This window comes from Diprion similis, chromosome 1 (genome assembly GCF_021155765.1).
Source record: "Diprion similis isolate iyDipSimi1 chromosome 1, iyDipSimi1.1, whole genome shotgun sequence".
NCBI classification, from domain to species: domain Eukaryota; kingdom Metazoa; phylum Arthropoda; class Insecta; order Hymenoptera; family Diprionidae; genus Diprion; species Diprion similis.
The window spans coordinates 11,468,407-11,494,796 of NC_060105.1; the positions used below are offsets into that span (position 1 = coordinate 11,468,407).

At 35.7% G+C, this 26,390-nt stretch overlaps 2 protein-coding genes across 2 annotated transcripts; both read left to right on the forward strand.

The window, feature by feature from the left end:
- Positions 1-9: 9 nt before the first annotated feature.
- LOC124409207 lies at positions 10-24,943 on the forward strand. Its single transcript, XM_046886686.1, has 14 exons — positions 10-195; positions 14,951-15,147; positions 15,540-15,724; positions 15,811-16,203; positions 16,675-16,842; positions 17,335-17,561; positions 17,859-18,061; positions 18,179-18,444; positions 19,869-20,493; positions 22,993-23,129; positions 24,231-24,295; positions 24,396-24,487; positions 24,596-24,736; positions 24,817-24,943. Exons 1-13 carry the CDS (start codon positions 27-29, stop codon positions 24,653-24,655), a joined length of 2,787 nt encoding a protein of 928 aa, XP_046742642.1. The 5' UTR covers positions 10-26; the 3' UTR covers positions 24,656-24,736; positions 24,817-24,943.
- LOC124409213 lies at positions 24,821-25,985 on the forward strand. The gene is made up of 4 exons (XM_046886701.1): positions 24,821-24,965; positions 25,109-25,169; positions 25,269-25,411; positions 25,698-25,985. The coding sequence occupies exons 1-4, from the start codon at positions 24,821-24,823 to the stop codon at positions 25,979-25,981; spliced, it is 633 nt and encodes a 210-aa protein (XP_046742657.1). The 3' UTR covers positions 25,982-25,985.
- Positions 25,986-26,390: the final 405 nt, after the last annotated feature.

Genomic DNA, 26,390 nt, shown 5'->3' on the forward strand with positions numbered 1-26,390 from the left:
ATTATTACAGGTGTCCGTGAACCGCAATGAAGGGAAAGGAATGGCTCGACCTCGCGTTCTTCTTCATGTTCAACGTTGCAAGAGCTGGCTCTCAGTGCATTTCGCCATCGCCTCTGGGGCTGCAGTTGATGATGGAATACGCGAAGTGGAGGTCGTTGGACCAGCTCATCATCTTTGACAATCTGATACCCAAGAGTGAGTTTGATTTTTTATGCCGACGACATCGTTCACCCCCGAAATCACTCATTGCTGCAATTATACCTGCGTTTTATAAACGTCGCTCTATTTTTCTTGTCGGTTTTAATTACTGCCTGGCCCATTATCGCTTCATTAGCGAAATGCAACTCGCGTACTTTACGTCACGGAAACACGTGAACGATAGGTGCGATATCTAATATCGACCCTAATGATGTATAGCAGTAATAGTAATGAGTTGATGTGGAGCAAGGCGTGAAGTTATTTATTTTAGGTATCTCGTTCAATTATAGTTCGTTCTTACTGTATTAACGGTAACGGAATTCTTTGTTACACTGCACTGAAAATTTTTCGGGACTACCAATAAAGGGAACCGCGTTCTTGTGTGTAACATTCCAACGATGCAATTATTGTCTTTGATTTTTTTTTTTAAATTTCTTTATTTTTTTTCATTCAGGATTATTTCTGTACATATTAATTTTATTATTGAAAAACAAAACTAACCTTACGGCTTGACCGTCGATAATTTTTTTTTTTTTTCACAAAATATCAATTTTATTCTCTTTGAAAAATGGTTTTATTTTTCGTACAGCTAAAATTCTAACCCTCGTTTCATGATCCAGAGTGCAGACCGCGTAGTTTTCTTTACCTTGGGTTTCCTTGCACTTATCGGTATGACGTAGATTATAGTATATTGTTCAACGAGTGAGGAAATATGACGATTCTGAGTGAGTGTGAAGTTAGCCGCACGAGCCGAATCAATGAAAATAAAGAAAAGACGCTGTTTCCCAATGAATGATCACGTGGTGAAAACAGTTTTTGACCCAATAATAAAGCAAATAGTTCGCTATTTCGTATTCGTTGAGAAATAGCGTCTTTTCTTCATTTTAAGTAGGCGGGAAAAATCACTTATTTTTACGTTTCCACGCTGATAAATTCTGCGTAACGTTTCCGAGAGTTGGGTCTGTGAATGTGTTCCAAAATTTTATCACTGGCAAAATTAAGGACGAATGATAGTAAAAGGCAAAATACAAACAAACCAATCAAGAATATCTTTTCAAAAATTAAAAAACTTTTCATCCGACAGTTGGCAAATGGCGAAATGAGCATTCTAATCAGAATGACTATTCTTATTTTATAATATTATATTATCTTTGGACTAATAGCGTTTTACATAGTTTATCCATCAACTCCAATCGAGTGACACATTTTCGGTGTATATTCAAAACACCGTCGTGAGAATAAAAAAACTTCCTTATTATGAACGTAAGCTTGCGACTATGTGTTATATTGTGGCAACTTAAAGGAAAACGTCGACGTAACAACAATTATACGCGACTTTTTTACATCAGGAAATGAAAGCTTTTGACGTCCATACGTAGGTCACTACCCAAAAAGTAAATACGGATATCCTGTGTCAAAATGACGGCAGTAAGAAGCTTAACGCTTGCAAGATTGATTTGGAGGATCACGAATAACGTAAATTCTTTTCTTGAATGAAAGTATCACTGCTATTGTTATTTCTTATTTCTTGCGCTGCAGTTCGATTCTTGACTAGTTTATGCAAGCGCTATACATGGCAAAAAAATTTCTCAGCAGGTACACTACAATTTTTGGGTTGATTTAACCACTTTTTAACGTCTTAATAAGTGAAAGAAAAAACAAAAAATACGAATTTAACGTTGATTTGATAATTTGAATGTTAAAATTACAATAGTTTGTGTCATGTTAACTAAGATGTAATAAATGACACAAACATAAAGTGGAACTGCTGAACATTATGTTTAGTTAAATTCTTCTAACTACTAATTTATAATTCTACATTTTACCGATCAAAATCAACTCCATCATGATCTGTGATTGGAAGAATTTAAATTTTTTAATAAACGTGATATAAATGGAAAACAGAAGTTTATTTAATTGTTATCTACAATAAGGGTTTGAAAAAAATAGGTAATATTTCTTAAAATTTAAAATATCGCTCTGGTTTCCAAAAAAAGCAAACTTTATATGATAAAACTATTTTTTCTTTTATTAGTTTCGTGTCAAAAATCAATATTTGACGACCAAAACCTAGACTCAAAATTCTTGTTGACCGGTTTAATCATTCTCACGCTAATTCAACAATGTCCACTGTATAAGTATCTTGTAATATGGCCTTGAATAATGCTTCGAAAGCAAAATGCGGTGTTCGCAAAAGCGCTCAAGCGGCCATTGCATTCTCTTTGAGAGAAAAAAACGAAGTACAAAAATCAGTCATTACTAAAAATATTCGCATATTTTTTTACACTCGAATTTTTTACATCCCCATTTACAAAAATCATGCGAATATTTTGCGAATGTGACTGTGAAAAATACTTTATATTTTGTTTATAAAAAATGATGGAAATAATATTAATAATAAGACAAAGAACATCGGTTCGATAATGAAACTTTATTACTGAAGTTCCTCTTCACGTTTTAATCACACTCTATCGTCAAAATTAATTCGCTTTTGTTGTCAATTTGTCGTTATCGTTTAACTATAATCAAACAATTTCCGTAATGAAATGCAAACCACGCTAATTAATGTGAGCGTTCGATTTTTACGGTGTTCCCGTCAGTTAATGAATTGTCAATTTTTAGCCATGGAGAAATGGCGCGAGATTTAAAAATGCATATTGACATTTGCGAGTACTAAAAATTTGCATTCGTTTCATCACTACTGCACCGTTCACCACGTCACAAGATTGTCCTCACGTCAGTAAATTAATGGCATAAACTTAAGCGGATATCATGTGACAGTAACGGTTGATGAACTCAATTATCTGAATCGTACGATTCGTTTGGTAATAAATAAATGCGTTGAATAATCTCTCCCACAGTTTGTGGTAGAAGTTATTAAAAGTCTAGGAAAGTGGTTTCAAATCATGTGATATTTTTAAAGAATTCAGCGTGTAATTTATTGCACGATTTAGTATGTAAATTCGATAAAATGTATAAGAAATCACGTAATAAATTACTCGGATATACTAGATCAAAAATCACATAATGAACTATATACAAATAATTTTACAGGTAAAACTCTGTGAAAGGACTTAAGTGTATCCAAAACTTGTACGTAAGGAATAACAAAACAGTCGATGTTTTCACTTCTATCCGCTTTGCTTCGTGACAAAATTTCATTCGTATTCTAAATTGAATTTCACTTATCGTTAGCACTGATCTCTTTCTGGCACCGAAAAATTCATCGTGTTTATTCACATTGATGAACAACACATATATCGTCGGGTTAGTGGAATAAAGAGCCACCTCGGTTTTGAAGTAAAAAACAGGACACGTCACAAATAAAATTTTCTTATCACAAATATGAATTGTATAATATTTTTAATAGCGAATTGAATAAAAAATATGAAGTTTATACAAAAGAAAATATAGCTACATTTTGTAGATGTAAAAAAAAAAAAAAACAAGTTATGTTTATTAATCATTTTACTTGAAAAAATTAACTTTTAATAAGACAGCGTTGCGATAATTTATTCTTGTAATAAACAAAAAGACTATTTCTCGAGTCCTTATGAAAAAAAAAAAACAAAAACCAAGATTATGTAGATAAGTTTATAATGAATGTAGACGAAAAAAAAAATATTAAATTTCAAATCAACCCGAACGACAGATGACATTTCCGGTGCATTTCTTACGGCAAATGGTGTTAATCGAATTGAAAATTAAACGACGATGAGACGGTACTGCGAAGAAGGAAGTAACGCCACTCCTCAGATCAACCCTTTAAGTCGCAAAGGGATGTTCAGCGTCCCGACTGAAAGGGTTAATCACACGCTTAAATACTGTTTCATCGCTAAGGAGGCCGTTACGAAAGTGCGATTCGCGAATTTCTGGCGATAATCGACGTCATTTGCTGGCCTCGATATTTCACGTCAGAAAAATTAGCGAAAATGTGTTCACATAAAAACGTTACATTTATTAATATCAATCAGAGAGAAGGTAAACGAAAAATTGGTATAAAACTATGAACATGTGGATCAATCAAAATCATATAAAGGAAAAAATCATTCGCGGATCTCGCACTCTAATTAAAATACGACATATTTTGTTGAAATATGAATTTCGAAATGACGCAGGGACTTCTTGCTGTTGAAAATTACGCTGAATTGAAAAGTGACTTGACTTTATACAAATGATTGTGAATTACTTGTAATTTCAAACATTTGTAAATGTGACAAAATTTGACCATCTGAGTATAATAGAACGATGAATGAATGAATGAATGAATGAATGAATGAATGAATGAATGTGGCACAGGTACCTATTATTCATTCGTTTATTATCTTAGCTCTAAATGTTACAGTTGCTGGTGAATTTGTTCAGGAATCAATGATCGATCCTCACTAATTATTGATTACGACATCCATGTGGGTTTCGGTTTCGATGATGAATTGAAATTTTAGAACGAATTTTAGAATAAAAAAACGAATGTTTAGATCGATTCTCAATCGCTTTAAAGCATTTAATATTTGCTCAAGGGACTCAAATGTCAATGGCTACTTTCTTACATCGTTACAATGGATGTTTGCAGCTTTAGTCTTTAAAGTATTAGTCAGCTATGTCAAAGTGGTTGGTCAAATTCATAAGTCTAAAAAATTTAGTCAAAATTTTAATAGACAATGTGCAACAGTGATTATAATCGTGATGAATTGGACGTCGCGTAAGTCAATGACGAAAACTGAGTGTGAAGACACGTTTAAATCCATAAATGTTTAAAAAGTCTTTAATTCCTTTCTTCACTCACCTCTAACACGAATCCTGTTTAACGGAAGGACGGCACTCGAAGAAATGTGAATGTCTCCAGTCTACGTACCCCAGCTAAAACAGGGGATCAACGTTGGAGAAAACGTTTTTTGGAAATGAAGAGACGAGCACGGTTCTCTCCCGTTTGAGTTGGATTCAAAGACTGATCCTAGCTGAAATACACTGGCCGATTTTCCGATTTTTAAATTTCGAATAGTGTGGCCGAAAGTGACGGGGATCCTCGCCTCCCTCCCTTGGCCTCAGCCACTAAGAAAGAACCAAATTTCCGGGTCATTGAGTCTCCAGAATCGTAAGGCCGAGTCGTAGTTAATGTTGAGAAACAAAAACAATTCCTCGAATCGGTCTTGACATTGTTTTGATTTTGCTTCGACGTATCTATTACACTCTATGACTTGAAAATTTTTTTGTCAATTCTTCACGGAACGATAGGCTTAGTAAAGTAACGTAAAGCATCTACCTTTGGGTGCGTGATCAATGTTTGTACGATCCATTTACCGGATAGACATGGATAGTCGGCTCCAAGGAAGAAGCTTAGAAACATCTCTCAGAACTGACGATATGAAGTTTTGATACGTCATCGTAGTTGGAAATTGTTTGTCACTTTTTTCTGTAAATTAAAAATAATTTCATCAAATTGACACTCGATATCGTCACGTACGGATCTCCTTCCTTCGTAAGACTGATGATAACTATTTATGTGGCATGCCCGTAAACTGCCTGTTTTTTTGGCAAGAATAAAGATTTCAGGACGAGCCGAAGGCGAGCCGGAAGCGAGTACTGAAATTATCCGAGCCAAAAAACGGTTTACGGGCATACCACATACAATATTTTTTACGGTATGGGCATTGAAAAGCAAAACGAAGAGTGAGGTTATGTCGTGATCTGTTCGACGAAGCTACTTTATAAGGCAGTTTAGGATGCGCACTTCGAACTGCGCATCAAAACTGCGGAATAAAGACTTTATTCCGCAACTTTGTTCGCTGCCGTATAAAGCGTTACTTTACGGAACAAAAACTGCCACAAAAAGTGGACTTTTCAATACCCATGCCGTAAAAAATTATTTTCTCGCGTTGTGAAATTGGTAAGGAATTTTTTTTAACGTAATTAAACTTCTTTCAAATCGACTAAAAATAGATCATTTCGTTCAATCGAATCACATCACCGTCTAAAAACATTTTTCTCAGTTTACAATTAGTACGCAAACATGCAATGGATACCTTGAGAATAATTGATTCATTGAACAGCTCACGTGACATTTGTTAAGAAATTGTTCAAAGGATGCACTGATGAGAGAGGATTAAAAGTGTAATACATAGGAGAAAAACGTGGCGAAACAATAAATTATATGAAACATGGAGTTGAAAGATGGAACCGAATGGAATTCAAGTGATTTTTAATAATAAAGTGTCTCCATGAAGCATAATAACTCAGAAACTGTCAATTTTAACTGAAACGTTTTAATTATGAGGAGCCCATTTCGGAAACTTTAGATTCATTTTATAATAACAAGAACATGTCATTCGTTCGATTTTGATAAAACAAATTCTTTTCTCGTTTTATTTAGAAATTTATGCTTTACGAATTGCCTGCAGATGAAAGCTATCCTCTATTTCATTAGTTGATCAATAAAAAATCAATAAATAAATAAATAAATAATGTAAAAAAACGTACTAATAAAATCATTACTGGAGATAAAGAATTAACTCGTACATCGTACATCAAAGTCTCGATCAATTTGCGTCAATTTTTTTTCATCAGTCAAATCTGCCACATTTAATAAAACCAACAATATACGTTTGGTATTAAAAAATGAATGCAGTAACGTCAGCCTTTTAAAATTGTTGACAGTCAATTTTTGTTTATTTTTTTTTCTCTCTTTCTTCTTTTTTTGGTGTATAGTAATGTGAATCACAGGAATACTGATATGAATTATTTTATTTTACGTAAAAGGTATAAACGCAAGGTCTTCCAAGCGTGTAATATAATGTTCATTCTGATCACTAATCGCATTATATATATAAACGATTAGCGATCAATTAAACCCATCTATTTTTAATGGATTCGTTTCGATTGGAGAAAGTAATTGTAGAAATTTCTGACGAATTTATGTTGGATTTTTTCAGATTGAATTGATGTTTTTTTTTTCGTTAGAAAAATGTTTAAACGCTGGTTTTAACTCAACAAGAAATTCTTTCGTTGTGGATCTTTAACATAATTTAAAGGGGTGCATATTTAATAATAATGAAACTATTTTTTTTTTTTGCGGAAATGACAAAAAACCTGATACATATTAATAAACCACAACTTCTTGTAACTTTTGGCCAAGATGGCGGACTCAGTATGATAAAAGGGTTGACCAAAGAACAAATTATCGCCAAAGGATTTGTTGATGTTTTGAGAGCTGTAGAAATTATGCGGATTCGAAATTTTGGATTTATAAGTTCTCAAAAATTTATTCCTCAAAAACCATCGAGACAACCTGAGTATCGTAGTAAATAGTTTTAAGGTTTGCGAAAAAATATTTCTATAATTTAAAATATTGCGAACTTTTTTGCATTAAACTAATTGAAGAAACTAAGATTGCGACAAAGAGTTTCGGAGATATGAGTTTTCCAAAAATCGTCGATCCAAAATTTGTAAGCTTACAACTTCTCCAATCTCCAATTTTCTTGATAACCGTAGGCGGAAATTTCTTTCCAGGTTAACACTTGAATGCCACGAATTTTTACCGAAAACGGTCGACCATAAGGGTCAGACGTGATAAAGCTGATGAGAAAATTCCGTAGAGTCATGGAATGATGTAAGCCCTTTAAATTTGACCTAAAATTTTTACTCGGTAAAACTAACGTTGAGACCTTGTTTTATAAATAATATGTATGCTTTCCAACGCCTACTTTCAAAGTCAGATTTTGAAGCTTGTGAATGTGACCGATTTCCGAAAAAAATTGAGTTATTTGAAAGCGTGCATGTGGCAAAAAAAGCTTCAGAGCGGAAAGTAGAGCATTTCAGTTGCGCGCATGCGCCAACGTGGTTTTACCGCACCGTTCGGAAATGAGTAACTTTGCGCACGGTTACAATGTGTTATTTCAATTCACATCGTTTCACTTCACTTTCAAAAGTTGGATGGAGCTGAAATTTTCACTTCGATTTTCCTCACTGATGCCTGATGATATCTTCCAAGAATCATAAATCAATAATTATATAGTCGCGAATCAGACACAGTTTACGCAATGTTTGTTTACAGATCGAAAAAATTTTCAGTCCTTACGCAGATGAATCACGATAGGATGTTTGTCTAGAATCATCTTACGAGGAATTTAAGGTGTCGAATGACACCAATTCATGTAATTAAGGACTTGTTTGTCGACTAATCAATGGTCGATGAGTTTGATGTTCGAATTTTTGACTCATTAATTCATTTTTATTTCTGTGTCAAAAATCTACTTTCAAAAATATCTTATTGTTGAAAAATTCTAATCTCACAATCCTGCTAGTTTGTTTTTTTTCACTATAAATTGCTGAATTAGTCAGTCAGTGTATTTGACAAAAATTGTTATATTTTTTAGGTTTGTCAGAATGTACGTATATATTTTTCTCTATATCTTAAGCGTTTCATCCAAAATGATTTTAATGTAACGAAGGTGTTTTCATTTCGAGCTAAATATTCTGGATTCTTATTTGAGTCAAATCAAAATATCTTTTTCACATAGATAAGAACTCATGGCATGATTGTTTTCACACATACTTCATGAAGCTGTTTGGGAAATAATACGATTCAAAAAGTGAAATTTTCGTCAAAGATGCCATTTTTCGATTTTAAAAAATCTCGAAATTCTAACGTGATGTAAAAAAAATAGATAACGCCATTACATATTCAGAGCATAAAAAACGTTAGTTTGCCAAAATTTAAAGCGCTGAATTTATTCAAGTATTCAAGTGAAAGAGAAAGTGAGATAAACGAGACCATTGATTGTGATTTACAAGTTAATTACAAAAGGACAACCATTTTGAAAGTTGTAAAAATAGGATATTGGTAAAATAACATTCACCTAGCCGTTAGGTTTTCAGTGCTGATAACGTTAGCTGCCGATTAATACCTTTCAGGCTTATTCGTAGGCGTAATTGGAAGAGAACCCGATATAATCTCAAGCTTATAATTAGTAATAATTTATTGAGAAACGTTTAAATCATACGGAACCGATTGCACGTCCACACACTTTCATTTTGACGAATTTTTGTAATTAGTTAATATTTTTACGGTTGGCAAATAATTACTTATTCACTTATAAGTATAAGTACGGTGGAAATAATTGATTACGCAATTACTATGATTGTCATTAAGCTCTAATACTGGAAAGGTACAGGTATTATAAGTACGTGTCGACACACTTCAAGAGTGCTTTTCAATTTTAACCGATTGCGGTACCTACAGAGATTTGCCATGGGCATCAATGGCGGCCGATGTGATCAAAGTACACCTAAAGCTAGTTCTTGCACCTCCCCGAGGCTCACGTTGGTCAGAAAACAACTTAATTAGGTATAGACTACTAGAGACCTGTATCATTTTACGGAATATACTTTTGGAAACAGTTTTTGTAAGAGTTAATTTCTTTGTATCCTAAGATATTTGTGATGAAATTATTATGCTTTCTCAGAAGATTTCGAATTTAGTTTCCACCTGATAAAAACTGTGAAATATATTTCGAACCCTAAATTCAAGAGAAATACTAAAATTCAGATGATACAGAAACGAGAAAGAGATTTTTAGGTGATTTCGTGCTTAGATTCTCTTACGTCCGATGATAATTTTCGCCTCCCGTTGCGTGATTTATATTCGGGTAGAACGCAGTTTAACATTTTCCGTTCAACTAACGTAAGAAAATAATTATAGTTCTTTCGGAATTTTGTAGCTCAGTAATGAGACTATATACATAAATTTCCGATACGTATTTTTTTGGGGAATTGAATGCTCAACGAAAAAAGATCTGCAATAATTTTTTGATAAGTAAACTCTTTCAAAAGTTATTTCAAGGCTGAAGTTGAAATCATCTAAGAATTCACTTTTTTCGAGATTTATTAAGCGAAATTTTTTTTCTTGTAAGGCATTTCAAACGCCGTAAAATCACACGATTTCATTAATTTTCAACTTAGGCAAATTAATTTTGTAATTATTACAAGCAATAATATCTAATATATGTAAATCTACTTGAAACAGCCTTTTTTTTTAGCAAAAGCAAAAAATGAATTTCTTCTTTTTGGGCCTGAAAGCAGAATCAAAAGTGAGGAAAAGAGTAAAAACCATGTGAAAATGTCCAGAAACGTTAATTGCAATAATAATAGTTAACGTGAGTGAAACGATGAGCCTGATAGGCGATAGAAAAAAGGTTTTATAATCGAAACGTTCAAGTGGTTGAAACTCTTGTCTGTTTTTATGCGATTCTAATATTTTAGCCTCATTTTACTTACTGCCCAGATTTCCATAAGCTATTTTTAAAACGTTCTAGAAATCTTAAATAATGGATTGGTGGTCAACAAAATAACCCAAAACCTTAAGATTGAATAAAAAACAACGGAGTTGAACCATTTAATGCGTTCGGAATGTAAAACATCTTCTAAAATTGTTTATATCTTAGCTTTTGTTATTGAAATTTATGCATGTTCATTCCCATTACACCTAAATATCGAAAACGTTAATACTGCTGATCGTAAAATTAATGCTTTGTTTACGTGGATCTGCTTGACGAGATGTGTGGTCAAGATATTCGATCAGCAGTTTAGACGCGTATCTATTTCAACAATGATTAGGCATCAGAGTTCAAATTTTTTTCCGGTTAACACAGTCTTTTTTACTTCTCATCGTCTATGGACGTTTTTTGTGGAAAAAAAACTTTCGGTCGAAAATTACTTCTTGTATTCTAATGAATCTTGACGATTTGGAACTTCAGTATCCGAAAAACAGGCTTATAAAAAAATTATCATGTTTCATTTTATTTCCAATATTCTATTATGTTCATGAATCTAAAAGTAAATGAATCTACAAAAATATGATAGAAATAAAGGTATTGAAGTGCCGAATCTAGATCAGCTTTCCATTTTATACCATCACGTATATATTATTACGTGATATGATTTTTTTTTTTATCGTTCAAAACTTAGAATTTGTCATTTTTAGGAGATTAGAAAAAAAAAATTAAAAACGCTTAGAGCAATTCGAGTTCAAGGGCTTTATTATTCATAGTTTCAGGAACATTTTCAAATATTTTCATTAAAATTAGTTGGACAACTTGGCGGCATGAGGCATACAAGTAACAAACGATATCCGAATTATCAAATCTATGATAATTATACAAAATAATAATAATAAGAAGAAAAAAGTTTTTTTTTTTTGCATAACAGTGTTTCAACTTTTGACAAAATCTTGCAGGTTTTTCGAAAAGGCTGGATGAAAAAAATCTGAATTTTGCTTGACTTCACGTTCAGTCCTTTGGACGTATAGATAATATTATAAAAATTTCTAAAAAACGAATAAAATCATACCGTGAAAAAAAATTTCATGAAAAATAAAAGGAACGAGAATTTACGAGACAAGAGAATTTCTGGATTCTTATTTGAAATATTGGAACTTTTAGTAAATGAATTGATCTTCATGGGGTCGAAAAGTACTGCGAAAAATACCATTTTTAAGGGTTGGTTTTGTGGGAATCACGATTTTTATCGGAACGACAGTATTTCGGGATTAAGAATTATTGTATAAAATTGGTATTCAAGTTTTGAAACCGAACAACCCTAAACGTCGATAATGCCTACGAAGATACAACTTTGATTTTGATTTTGGTGATCCAGGACGATCGCCCAATAGGCTATCAAATTATTTATCGTGATAATCTTGTTTTCGTGATTCTTAGTTTTCAAAAGTTATCCACTCTTGAAATACCCAATGAACGATTCTTAAACATTTAGAATTTTTGTCGATCTGATTAACGAAATCCAATAATATTCTCATAGGGTTATATTTGGAAATAATAGATCTATAGAGTGGGTTACACTCTGTTCGTAATTATGCTCCAGGTTCTAAAATTATACTTCATCACGTAAATGTATCAACTATGTGATGAAGCGAACTAATTAAAATCACATTGCTGGGAATCTGATATCGTTTATTTTGATACACAGAGTCACCTAAAATGACTCAAGTTCCTCACTAATAGTGTCAAAAAAGTGCCGTCAGCTATTTGTGTCAGATATAATAAAGAAATCATTTCCAATTTCTACTCCAACCTCATGAAGAATTGTTTCTACGTTTCTACAGGGTGTAACAAAATTGGTAATTGTTGAAAACAAGACTGAGTACATCCCGATAAAATTCTGTAAACACTAGCATATTGCGTGTTACCAACTAGTGCGGAAAAGTGGGTGATTTCCAACGAGTATGAAATTTGTAGCATAAGCCCATTGACACAGTGCGTAAGTTAACCACAATATTTTGCTCGTCTTCACGGCTCACGCAGCAAACTTTGCACACAAGTACATCGAAAATCGTCTTGCATAATTGCGTTTGCGACATTGTATGAAACCGACAATTATCCAATGGTGTAATAATTTTTTTTATGCAAAATTATTGATATATACATGTTTTATATGCATATATTTGCACAAAGCCTCGTTATTGAAGTCTCTGCAAGCTGTGGGAAATATGGAACTCGTAATGGTAATCTAAACCAGACATTGAACAAAAGTTTTCAATTTTCATATATTTTGCTTTCAGGCTTACCTCTAAAAAACCGAAAAAATTGCAAGGTTGCATATTTTTAGCAAGTTTGAACAAAAAAAAAAAAAAAAACAAGTTTTTAGAACGTTTTCAGAATTGCTAAAAATATAAAATTTTACAATTTGTTCAGATTTTTATAGGTAAGACTGGAAGAAAAACATATGGAAATAAAATTTTTCTTATTCAATTTCTGTTTCAGACAATCATTACGAGTCTCCACTGTTTCTCTTATGCTATTATGCTGTATCTCTTGATATTCATGTACAAATATAATATATAATAATCCATCAAGATATATATGTTCGAACGACATTAAATCCATCATTATGACAAACTCGTTATAAAACAGCTTTTTATAACACCCTTACTATACCAACACGCATACAACAGTGTTTCTTTCGCTAAAAATTGGATTCGGCGAATCGACAATAGCGCAAAATGTGCAAAGTAATAAGGCGTAAGTTGCGTATACGCAAGTTACGCTCCATCTGCTGATACCCCCAGGCTTCTTACTCGCGCACTTTCAACCTTCGGATTGCCACGGGCATTTGCTGCGCTCGCACTCATGCAAATCGCTTATAACGCGCGCAGGCGCGCGAACTAGCAGCGTTCCTGCCGCGCATGCGCAGTAAGTACTGATCGAGTCGATGCTTCGGTCGACGACGTGACGTCTCTCCCCTCCCCCCCCCCCCCCGCCCTTCCCGCAATCAGTTATTTCTCTGTATTCGGTGTTCCAATTTTAAATTTCACCATGAACGGCGCATGCGCATCCGCTGGTAATATCAGGAGTCGATCGACTGTCGTTCAGATTGGTTTAAAACCTTTCTGACTCCAATGAAACGCTTGGTTAGAGAGGTTCATCCTGCAGTACTCCATTTTTTTGACTACTTATGCTTTTCTTGGAACTGTCCGTAATAGATACACTCGTTTGATGAAACACGCAGCAGCAGAAACGGGGAGTAACGTTTCGTTATCATCACGATATGAATAAAAATAATAGTAGCCCAATAGTATTTAGAAAAAGTAATAAAGTAAAACCGAAATCGCGAACAGACGAATTTTTTGGACAGATGGACTGACGATTTCGTACTTTACTTATGAGGGTGGATGATCAGAACTATAGTGAGAAAAATAATAATAATAATAATAATTATAGTTTGATGATCATGGAACAATAGAAATATTAGGAATAATAATAAGATGACACTTAATATTAAGGATACGTGACTTTCAAGTTTTTCATCCCTTAGTTTATTACAGTCTTAACATATGTGTAAGCAAGAACCAAAAATTCGAACGTCATGATAACAGAAGTTAACGGCAAGTTATACGGGACGACTAGGTGGTCTAGTGGTGGTCTAGTCTCCTAATGTTATGTTCGATTTCCGCCACTTAGGGCAGTTGAATAAATCCCAAAATTTTCATCACTAAGTGATGAGTCGAAGAAATTATTGAATATTGATAAAATTTCAGAATTCAATTGTAAGTAAGGTTTCTTTCTTCTCAGCCAATATTCCACGCCTTTAATCGTGAACGGAATGAACCAGAGAGTTTTGGCGTGACGTCATTCTATGCCTGACCAGAGTTTGGCCAAAAAATGCCTCATTTGAACTGAGAAAAACGTACCTAATGGTTTATTTAGAAAAAGTTTAGAAGAGGAAAAAGTTTGTTTGTCGGCAAAACGTTGAATACGTTTTTTATGCCCATCATGTGATCGATAACCTCTGTAAGTTTCAAAAATTTTCACACACCATTTCTAAAATGATTTCGAAAGTTTGTCCAACAGATCGAAATTCAAACCGACATTTTTCTAAAAACCTGTTTTTCGGATTCTAGAGGTTCGAAAGGGTGAATATTCAAAATACGTTCTACGCAACAAACGTTATTCGAGGCAATTTACAACGCTTTCAAAAATCACAACCATCAGATCACGTCATTTCAATGCCTAGCTCAAGCTGTCGTCAGATTTTGTTCACTATTTTTTCTATGATTACATTAAATCTGAAAGTCACTCTTCATTTTTTTTTACAGTTTTTCAAGCAGCCCCTATTTTTTAGTGTTTATTTTTTGTTACGGGAAAAGGCGTATCCTTTTCAAAACGAAAAAAATCCCAAAAATCCGTGATTATATTCAGAACATTTTAGTATACATTGAAAAATTTTTTATTCATGCTAATAGAATGCCAGCGACTGTATGCCCGGTCATTGATGTCCTGCTGCAGCGAGAAAGGAATGAAAATCTCGATACATACAGCGCTTGATGAACACCTAACAGATATTTTGCCACAAGTATTTTTGATTCGGAGGCATCGCGTTGGGACGGTCATTTTTACAGACGGGTTAAACCTGACATCGCCCGACAATATCCTGCTGTTGGTAATGAATATTCATTTTTCGTACATTCATATTGTTAAAGAAAAAAAAAAATTTTACGTGCTCTTAGACGAAAGCAAACGAAAATTTAATTTATTTATATTCGTTACGTTCTGAAATTTCGTCGATTTAGTTTCTAACAGGAGAATTTCGTGCAAAATTAACAGCGATAGGTCTTGGAAAGAAACTTTATCTGTTCGACGAAGCTACTTTATTCGGCAGTTTGGGATGCGCACTTCGAACTGCGCATAAAAACTGCAGAATAAAGACTTTATTCCGCAACTTTGTTCGCTGCCGTATAAAGCGTCACTTTACGGAACGAAAACTGCCACAAAAAGTGGACTTTTCAATGCCCATGCCGTAAAAAAATCATTTGACGTTACATTGTAACTCAGGCCTCACAGAAGCAACTTTTCAATTACTACATCTCATGGCTGATAGTGGCAACAAAACGTAACGACGCCATAATTGACACGCTTCTTCGTGTTCTCAACATCGGCATCGACAGCGACCTCATTGTTGCGACTTCACCTCTTTCTACATCGCAGGCTTTGAATGTGACAAATCAGTATCTGAATAGGTAAATGAGGGTAAATTTTATGTGTAAAAAAAAAATTTTCCATTCAATTTCTCGTCCCGATATAATAATTTCTAATATCTACGCAGGACATGCACAGGACTTCAAAAATACGCGAAACACTATCGAATGCCAAAAATGAGGCGGATTAAAAACCGAGAAAATGCGACGTCCAATCTGGAATATGTTGTTCAGGAAAATAAAACCGTTTCTTTCTACTTGTGCCACGTCTACAAGATACGAAACTCAGAGAATTCCAGCCTCGTGATCGACCCTCTAGGATCGTGGAATCCTGGCACCTACACGTTGAGGCTACCAATAAGCGTAGAGCTGAGAAACAATTTTCACGGTTTTCCATTGCTCGTTGGAATTTTGAACTCCAGCAGCGAAGTACAGCGCGATGACGTCGACGAGGAAGAAATGGACGATATCCTGCCCCTCTTGGACATCATGGCTTTCGTTGTCAGCGGTATTAATGCCAGGTACACAAGCATTCGTTTAATACTCACTTCCTTCGATACCTTCGCACGTGTGAATGTTGGGTGTTGGAAAATAATTCGACCATTTGTTCGAAATTGCTTTTTTCTGCTTAAAATGTGCGTCCACTCATTGCTCTACGATGGATAGATGGATGAAGCCGGAAATATCAATCATTGAGTTAAATAGCTCACTACTCCCCCCCCCCCCCCCCCCCCCCCCGCCCCCCGTCACCCCCCAAAATTAATGATCTGTAATTTTTGAATTTTACCTTCTTTCTTACGAATAATAAAATGCGTATCTTCTCTCTTTATATACATACGTATATACTTTGCGTAAAAAAGTTTTGATCAATTCCGAAAACATGATGTGAAAAAACTGCAAAATATCTGTCCCGTTTGACGTGGAATTGCGCATTTGGCATTTATGAAAGCATTTCACCCAGCCCTTGGTCCAACTAATTGATCAATTACTAGCATAGAGCTGGTGCCTCACGATAAACTTGGAACCGTGGTGAACAAAGCTTGGAGTCATCTTCTTGGCGATGTGGTTTCTGGAGTGGTTGACATAGGACTGGGAAACATAAACGTGAACGACGAACGTCAGCGAGGAATGAGCTTCACGCATCCCATCATTCAGTCAATGTTTGTATTTAGTGAAACGTTATAATTCTTATTTTCGCAAGACAAGCATCTGTACAATCGTGAAATCTAAGGTTCTTTCGTCACATGACGGAGATCATTGAATTGCTTTCTTTGAAGTACCTTCTTAGTTAAAAAAAATGAAACAGTGCATCAGGAATAATATCCGTAGCTACAGAGAAAGAATTTCCTTAATCTACCAAATATGGCGAATTGAATGGTTTTTTTTCGATTCAACAAAATGTTATTGATATTTGATCGAATAAAACAGTAGTTACAACAACAAATTGTGTTATCAAGTGAAACCACATTTACTGGAATGAACGAAACGTTTCTTTCCCCATATTTGGTAAATTGAAGATTTTTTTTTTGTTTAAGTAGTTTTCTAGGATGACTCTCAATTTTTCTAAATAAGTTCTGAATGTTGATCTTACCATCAAAGGTTTGAACACTTCGTGTGACTTGTCATGTGACTGCATGATTAACGTTTTGCAGGAGAAACATTTACTTCCATCCACCAGAATCTGGTTCCATGAGAGACATATTTTTACAACCTTTCAACAATCGACTGCTAGGATGCGTAGCTGTTACCTGTATTCTCATGGTGCTAGCAATGACGGCAATAAATTACGCAGGGAAACTTGCTCTCAGCGATGAAACGGAAACCCATACTGGATTGGGTGAAGCCGGTTTATGGTGCATCGGCATCATGTGCATGCAAGGTTCGCTACAACGAACTTAAAATTGTTGAAGTTGAACTTGGGCAAGTTTGAAATTGAATGAATCGAATTCCTTTCTCAAAGCTCAGCCACTCAAGTCAGCCATTATCGAATAACACGTGTTCAAATGACTTCCTGTGATTTGAAACGCTTTTCTTACCATCTTCTCTTGACCCCAAGCAATTGTCAGAAAGTAAATTACCTTTACATACTTGCCAAAGTTCTTCTACCGATTCGCAAAGCAAGTTACACCCTGCAAAAATCACATCCTGCACAGAAATCAGGGGATATTTACCTTAGGGTCACCATGGAGTCCCCGAAGTCCATCCGGAAAGATAGCGCTTTTGAGTAGCCTGATATTTGCACTCGTTATTTACAACGCGTACGCTGGTTTCATCACGTCAATACTGTCAGTACAAGCTGCGGGTATCAAGTCATTGGCGGACCTTCTCTTCAACAACTACAAACTCGGGTACAGCGGAAACGACGACGAGTACATACGGGTAAGCCATGCGTTTGACACAGATTCACGACTCCATTGAAACCCAAAGTTCATAATTTTGGTTTTCCAAGTCTGCAAATCCATTGCGTCCATTGAGTGGAGGTCTCTGTTAAAGTAGAATGCGAACGACAGTAATCTGCGTGAGCTGTACATCAAGGCTTTCAACGGACGCGAGGCTGGGGTAGACACCACTTCCGGTCTGCAAAAAGCTGCGAAAGGTGGTTACGGATTTTTCGTGAGTGCAAGATTGGCTCGGCGAGCTCTCCGCACGACTCTTCTTCACAATCGATGCTCCCTCAAGGAGCTCGTGATTCCCCAGACCTTCACAGTCGTCGCCTTACCAATGGCTCACACCTGTCCCTACAAGAAGATCATCACTCATAGGTGAATGACTGGCAAGTGAATTACCAGCGAGTTTGTGCTTCAATGTCGGTCCCACTTGACCAACTTCTTTTACCTCAGTGAAACCGTCTGCGAAGCTCTTAACTCGCCATTCGGTCGAATGTGTTTCTTGAGAAGTTCAAAGTGTTGCCAGCATGCATGAGCTTGGCGATCAGCCAACAAGCGTTAATAATGCAATCCATAATTTAGCATTGAATTGGTTTTATGGACTGAAAAGCTTGTCTTGCCTGAATCGGGGTTCTAAAACGCATTTTTACCTGTTTGTTCGAAGTAACAATTGCGATTGGTATCGGATATTGGATTACCATGTTTGTGTTGGATAGAGTGACGTAATAACTGTATTGTTTTGAATTTCTGGTATAAGATATAATTTTTGTGCAAATCGTTCGCAAAAAAAAAATTTCGTTCGATTATTTTTTCAGTAAATTATTCAAGAATATACAGTAAAAATATTAGAGGATTTGACCGATGCTTGGGTGCTGAAGATTATTAAAAATTGAAAATGATAAATTACATTTTTTTTTTTGCTGTGCATTTTATGAAAAAAAGGTAAAAGTAAAAGCTGTGTGTCAAGTAAGTCACGTGTTATTATGAGTTTAACTGTAATGGCAACGAACAAAAAAAAACGAAACTACATAGAGTTTGGTTTGTTGCATGTAAGTCAACGAATTAATAACGGTCATTCTGGGAATTTATCCTAAGGGTAGAAAAACCTGATCTCGAAATTAACGTACAAAATTTACAATCATCAATAATAATACGCCCTTCCTCCATAGACATTCACTTTACTTATACAAAAATTTTCAGACCTACGTCATGGTTGAATAGAACTTAGGGGCCCTTCTTTAATTACGTAACGACGATTTTAGCCATTTTTACCCTCCCCTACCACATGTAAGAACACATTAAACTTCCTGGACTCTCCCTCCCACTTCTTACGTAATATTTTACCTATAGTTTTCACTTATTTAATTAAAATTTGTAAATATGAACACATTAACAATCTTAAAAACTTATTATGAAACAAAATTTTTTACAATAACAATATATATAAATGAAATCGTATATTAAAAATGAGAAAATAGATCTCATACTTTATCGAAAGTCTAAATACAGATTTTTTCTATAGGCTTTGAAACTATGTCCTTTACTTTTCTGTACGATTTTTGTTTCCTGAGACATTGCTGTACGGACATTTTTTCTCAATGGAAAATGTCTATTACGCACATTCGGACTTGTGAAATATTACGTAAGAATCACTTTTAACCCCCCCCCCCCCCCCCTCCGCGGATTTTTTAAACTCACGTAATTCACGAATGGCGCCTGATAGAAGTCGGTCAAATTCTTGTATATTTCTACTGGACTTCACTAGATCATAAATCAAAACTAAGCAAAATCTTTCGCAGCATAATGCGTATAAGCGAGGTTGGAGTGTTGAGCCGAATAAGCGAGAGGATGTTGCCTAGAATGCCGCAGTGCGAGGCCCCGACAACCTTCCACAGCGCTCGTCTGGCCGACGTTTACTCAGCATTCGTCATCCTCGTTACCGGCGTGATAACAGCCCTTGCTTTAGGAATTTTCGAACGAGTTTGGAGCCAGCGAAAATCGGTTCGTCAAAAATTGATCCGAGCGATCCACGTTCATCGGCGAGAAGGCCAAAGCCATGGCCAAGCAAACGAGGTCGCATCTACGTCTCGGAAGAAGCTCGACGCTCTTGTTACCGGACACGATAACTTTGAGGAGTCGGAAAGCGAGGTGTCCCATGAATATGGGCGACGTGTTTTCACCTCCAGTGCTGCTATCGGATCACCGAGAATCGACTTACAAGGAACAACCGCCGTCGGGGATTTTTCCATCGCAGATAGACTTCGGACTCGCGGGATATTCCCGACTCCGAATATCGTTAGACCGCCTGGTTTTTCAAGCCTTAAAATATTCTCACCCAGGAGACGAGGCGACGTCGCATTTTCCCCTGTGGACAACCAGGTAGCCCCTGGTAACGGGAATCGGGAACCCGTTATTCCGTTCCATGATTAATGCTTCACAAATATTGACCCATTTCGAGCAGATGGTGATTGAGTATTATACATTAGATGGCACTCGCACTTATGTGTAATCCAAATGTCTAGTAAGTCGAGAAAGTGAAAAATGTTAATTACGTACTATAACGTGGGCATATAAACGAAAAGTGTTTTGACTGGCAGTTAGGCCATGCATCTCTGTTTTTGAAGTCTAGCAGTTCCGGATTCCAACTTCTCCTGCCTGAAGAATTTGTTTGTTTGATTCTAAAACATTGCAAGATTTTCTCGGTGCCTAAGTAGAGTGGAATACCACGTATGTAACTCAAAATCTGGGCTCGATGGAACAGTTTTGATATTGGATTCGGATTCAGCATGTCCAAAAACCCATCAAAAGGACCTACTCCTAGTTCGCACGATTCAACTTTCCTGGTTACTTAGCAACAATGAAGAAAAATACGCTTTTGTTGGTACAAAGAAACAAAAAATTTCAAGCTTGTAACAATGATCAGATAGAACATACATTTCACAATGTCTTCGTATAGGTGAACATAATTTTGTCGAAATCAAATTTCTCTGAATGCATAAAATGGGCTCTAAAAGTATGGTTTATTGGAGACAAGAATTACACATAGTTTGCAACCAGCGTCCACGCTTACGAAACTATGACTTCACTTGAAAAACCAACGTTTATCGCGAGTCAAGTCACACTATAATCTACGCCACCATCGGTCATTAGCATTTTATTTCGACCATGACTCGCATTTTTGCAAAGAAACTACCAGCCTTCGTCACCTCGGGTCGAGAAATGTTCGAGATGCACTTGCAGTCACGGAAAAGACCTTCTTCTCCTCTAAAGTATAGACACGGAGACATATTGTCAATGACTTGCTTATTGTTTGTTTATACGATTTTATCTCTAATCGTCGCACCGATTTTAAGCGGTTTGGTGTATACCTGGCTGTTTGGAAGGTCGAAGCTCGTACCTGCAAAGAATTGTTGCCAAGTCCGGTGAACGTCGATCATATCCACTCCACCTCTGCCATTCTTTGTACAGGTTTAGAGAGCCGTATGCAAAGAGGTACGCGTTGCATTTAGATTTCAAACTTTATTTTGAAAAGACGATTTGATTAATTAGTCACTCGCAGTTGTTCAACTTATTGTCCTATGAAGACAGTCTCGTCATCCAAATATTTTAACAATATACTGCAGGTTGAACTTATTACTGGTCGATACATATGGTGGATATCGATAAGAATATGTTTTTACCGATGAGTGGAAATTTTTCATTTCAAGAATTGATTTTGAAATTAACGAATTTTTAAAAGTGCAGGTAGCTTCATTAGAATGTTCTTGACAAATTGTACAAGGAAAGATTCTCTACGTGCTTAAGTTTTTAACGTGAACTTATTTACAAATCGTTTATAGTAGATTGATAGAAGTTAGAAATATCCATAAACATTACAAATACAAAAACACAATCTACATCTTACTGTTTTCTATGTAAAAGACATATCACACAAATACAAAATAATTACACTTTTATCTACCATTTAATTTCTGCAAAGCCGCTATTCGGCAGTAAAATCGGATCCTTGCAAGAATTGCTCCAATGGCCAAAACTTTCAATAAATTCAAGTAAAACTTGAATGACTTAATGGTTATAATTAAGTCAAATACAACCATTGCATGTAAATAAATTGTCCGCAACAGTTACCAAGAAAAAGAATCTAAAATTTGTGTTTATTTTGGGAAGGATCAGGATGATGTGACCCATTAAGCGTTTTCATTACTAATAGTTTTTCACCCTGAGAATAATTATATATTCAGACATAAATGGAAGAAAATTAACTCTAGCCATACTTTTTCTCCCAAAGACCATCGGCGGTTGAAACAACCAGGGTAGCGCCTGGAATCCGATCGCAGATGTAACGCTTACCGTAAATTTCTCGCAAGCTGTAACTAGTTGTAAAATGGAATATGTAAAAATGCATTCATACCACTACGAAGTAAAATTATCCAACAAATGCTCTGGCCTTCAGGGAAGACTAGCGATCAAACCGTTTGTGCAAGGAAAGTTTGGCAGAAAAATGGAAAAGCTCAATATTATGGAATTTCACCAGATTAATCATTTCCACCAATCGGAAGTCTATTAAAGTAATGCAAAAAAAATCTCATACCATGTATATCTATGTATCATATATTTGTCTTGGTATTGTAAGTCTTACTGTCTAAATGCCTGGTCGCATGTTGCTTGCAATAAAGAATACGCCTGGCTATCGTTGAGCCAATGATCCGGCTGCATCGTATCGTGAGTATCGATCAATGTTTGATTAATCTAAAATAAGCGTATGAAAGTATGCATCGTATTGTAAACATCTGTATTTATCATTGCAAATGAAACAAATAACAAATAAAACGTGTGTTTGGCACCCAACACAAAAGTTGCGAAATTCTGCGAATTGTTTTCTTGTTTATTGTTTTGCCTTTGATGTTATTTTATGTTCTCCAGTTTTTTATCCATTACTTAATCATTGTTATCACGTTCAATCGACTGACCTGTTCCGCCACCGCGAGACACAAACCGCAGCGAATGCATGCTGATGAAAAGCGTACGTCGACAGGAGCACAAGAGGAAAGCGCAGGAAGGTAAGAAATTTTTTGGACTATTCCAAAGTTTGTCGAACCACAGTTACAGTGTGGATCGATAGAATCTTCCTTAGAGTCGGTCAATGGGTTATAAAACTTCTGCTCTCTCTCGGTGTTGGTTGTTGGCTTATTTTTACGACAACGTCGTTTACCGAATGTACTGACTTCCGGTGATAATAAACTAGCTATAATAAGAGTCGTCAAAAGTAAATTGTACATGATTATTAAATAAATCGTTCAAAAATCACTGTTATAAGTTGAGGTTATTTCTTTCGAAATATAAAAAAAAAAAACGAATACTACATTCATCACAAAATTAATCTAGAAATTCGAGCTTTAAACAGGTCTGAAGTTAGCTAAAATGCAAGCTTTCTTCTTTCTTTTGTTTATTTTACTAAAACTCACTAGGCATTTATTAATTTTTCATTTGAATCAACAAATAACCGATAACCGTTCAGGCTAGTCTATCAATCATCGACAAACGTTCAAAGAATGATAAAAAATAAATTAGCGTAAAATGGGCAGATGAGGCGCGAATTATCGAAATTCCCTAGGCCATTTTACAAAATTATTCCTCAGAAATGAATAGATGACTGGGAAATTTCAGACGTAATCTATCATTCACTATTAAACGATTATAAAACAGTTCAACTCACTCAAAGCAGATGAAGAAGCAACAAGTGGGGTAATAGCTCGTCGCCTCTACTCCCGGAAAAAGCATGAACACTAAATAGAAATCAGTGTTCTACAATCTACAGTCACCCACACGTCGAGTTTACTCTTCTTTCTACTGCTGACATAGATACGTTTCAAAATAAGCTACAAATGCTGTCAATAATCTTCTATTTATTTTGCTCTGCTGAGTTCGCGCGTAGCTTTGCCTCTGTTCTAGGGGATTTTTAGCTCTACTAGGTAGTTTCGGAACGCATTCTGAGCTGCGTTCTGAAACCTTATTCGAGTTACTCGAGTATCGTTGTTTTTCTGTTTGATCTTATGCGTTAGACAGAGATAGGATGATACATGAGTCAACTCGAGTAAGATTTCGGAACGCATTCTGCACATGCGTAATGCGAAAGACTCGAGACAGCGTGTTTTTCACAGTTTCACAGCACAGTTGATGAAAGCACGTGATTGGAATTTGTCAAACAGCAACCAGATTAAAAATGGTAAAAACAGCCGCTGTAATCTTTTATCTATACCGTGAGAGTTCATGGTAACACCCATTAACCCCAATAATTGCTGCATGTTTTTAATTTCTCATTCTAGTCAATGTCAATGAAGAAAGTCCTAGCCTCAGCAAAGAAGGTTATGCATCCGAACAGTCGAAAGTCGATAGCAATAACAAAAAAGACAAAAAGGTAATTCTGTTGGTTCAAGACAGTTTTTCTCCACATTTTCAATGGCTGCCACTATAACTAATTATGGAGTAAAAATACTTGCTAAGACAAGACTGTTTCGTTGCGCAGAATAACAAACAGGGAAAAACTGAAACTTGGAAATGCCATGAAGCAGAATTTAATCGGTGAAAAAATGCTGTGGATACAGGAAAATATGTTGCCTGACGTCTCCCCTTATACCCCACAACTCGCTGATGAGTTGCTCAAGAAGTATTTGCTGTTTTTTAAATCTCAAATTATCTGTACAAAGTTACAAGTTCCCGCTTCACAATACCCTCGATATTTCATAGGTACATGGCCCGTCACGATAAAGAATTGGAGCAGATAAATATCAAGCATTCGATCGGCGGCAGAAAAAACAGGCAACACGCTAGCAGGGAGGACATATTACGCATGACTAAGAAGAATGAGGAAGCGGAGTACGATACGTGTGGGATAGGTGAAATTTTTTTTTGTTTCTGTGGATGTTGGCCAGTAGACTCAACGGTTGAGAAAACTTGAGTTTCAAGTTGTTTTTGCTTTATATATACTGTTATTAGTGGTCTAGAAGAATCATGCTCAAATTCTGAGTCTGCTGAACAGGATCCAGTTCTAACATTCGTCCATGCTTTCAGGTTGTTCATTACTTTGGAAATCTCAGCAAGTACAGGCACTAATCATTTGTATTTGAAGTTTTGATTGATCCAGTTTGATGAAAAACTGAAGTTTTTTGGTTGCTTGGTTCTACTAATAAATTCTTAAGAAGCATAAAAATTCTGGCAATTCAACTTGAGGCTGAATATTGCGATGCTCTCGATTTGTTGTTTGATGGAATTCAGTGTCAAAGAATTGAAGAATGGCGTATGAATGATGTCAGTTTTCGGTCAAGCTTGATTGAAACTTCAGGTACATCCGATTATATAAAATTTTGCATTGTTCATACATGCTCGTTTATGAATTATATGTAAAATTTGCACATTAACATATAATGCAAACAATATTTTGAAGTCAATTTGAAACTACTAGTGTTATTCTCACACTCATTGGCGTCTTAGTTTGTTTTTTAATACGAATCTGGATTAAATGATTCGGGCGACAACATTTTTTCAATTGTGTGCTTTGTGCTTTGTCAAGTATGTTAAGTCTGTATCGGTACATTGAGCCAAACTGATTATTTGTTAACAAATTTCAGAGATACCTGACATATTCAACCCAGCGCAGTGTGAAATGCTTAGAAACTGGGACGGCGAGCTTAGATATTTACCAAATTTTAAATTCACACGATTTGGTAAAAATCACTTACTGAAAGCCACACGCCATAGCTTGAAACCCAGCAAAAAATCTACGCCAAAGACTAGTGACACGAATCTTGACAAATTGATGGTGGAAACACATGGTAAAGACAGTACAGAAGACAAGGAAACGAGCAGTAGAAGTGGTATAAGCGACAAACCTTGTTCTATGGAAATTGAATAAATAATTTTACATCCACTTTCACCTTCTTTTTTTTTGTTCCCGAAGTTCCAATCTATCAAGCTCGATTAAAAATTCAAATTTCCATTTCTGGATGAGCACGCAATTGGATCCAAAGGGTCGATGCAAAATTGCAGTATTCAGCTATACCGACGCGATTTAACATTGGGATTAATTTACACATTTACATCTATATCTTCACTCAACTTTAATGCACAAGCTATACCATCAGAAACTGCCGTACCATCAAATGAAACTGCACATGTAAGCGTATATGCGCAATGGATCAGTTGCTGTCGTACAAATGTTGCCTACAAAGAACATTACTGGGCGTACTCAGCGGATAAAACAGTTAGCGAGTGACTTACCTCATCTAGCATACGCGGAGTCTCGCCAGTTCAGCGCCACCAGA

What these genes read in the sequence shown, in the direction of transcription:
- LOC124409213 (XM_046886701.1), top strand. Translation starts at nt 24,821, where the DNA reads ATGGCCCGTCACGATAAAGAATTGGAGCAGATAAATATCAAGCATTCG. An exon ending in TACTTTGGAAATCTCAGCAA is followed by an intron (nt 25,170 to 25,268) that starts GTACAGGCACTA and finishes TAAATTCTTAAG; the next exon opens with AAGCATAAAAATTCTGGCAA. An exon ending in AAGCTTGATTGAAACTTCAG is followed by an intron (nt 25,412 to 25,697) that starts GTACATCCGATT and finishes AACAAATTTCAG; the next exon opens with AGATACCTGACATATTCAAC.
- LOC124409207 (XM_046886686.1), top strand. Translation starts at nt 27, where the DNA reads ATGAAGGGAAAGGAATGGCTCGACCTCGCGTTCTTCTTCATGTTCAAC. An exon ending in CATCCCATCATTCAGTCAAT is followed by an intron (nt 16,843 to 17,334) that starts GTTTGTATTTAG and finishes AACGTTTTGCAG; the next exon opens with GAGAAACATTTACTTCCATC. An exon ending in AACCCGTTATTCCGTTCCAT is followed by an intron (nt 20,494 to 22,992) that starts GATTAATGCTTC and finishes TATGTTCTCCAG; the next exon opens with TTTTTTATCCATTACTTAAT.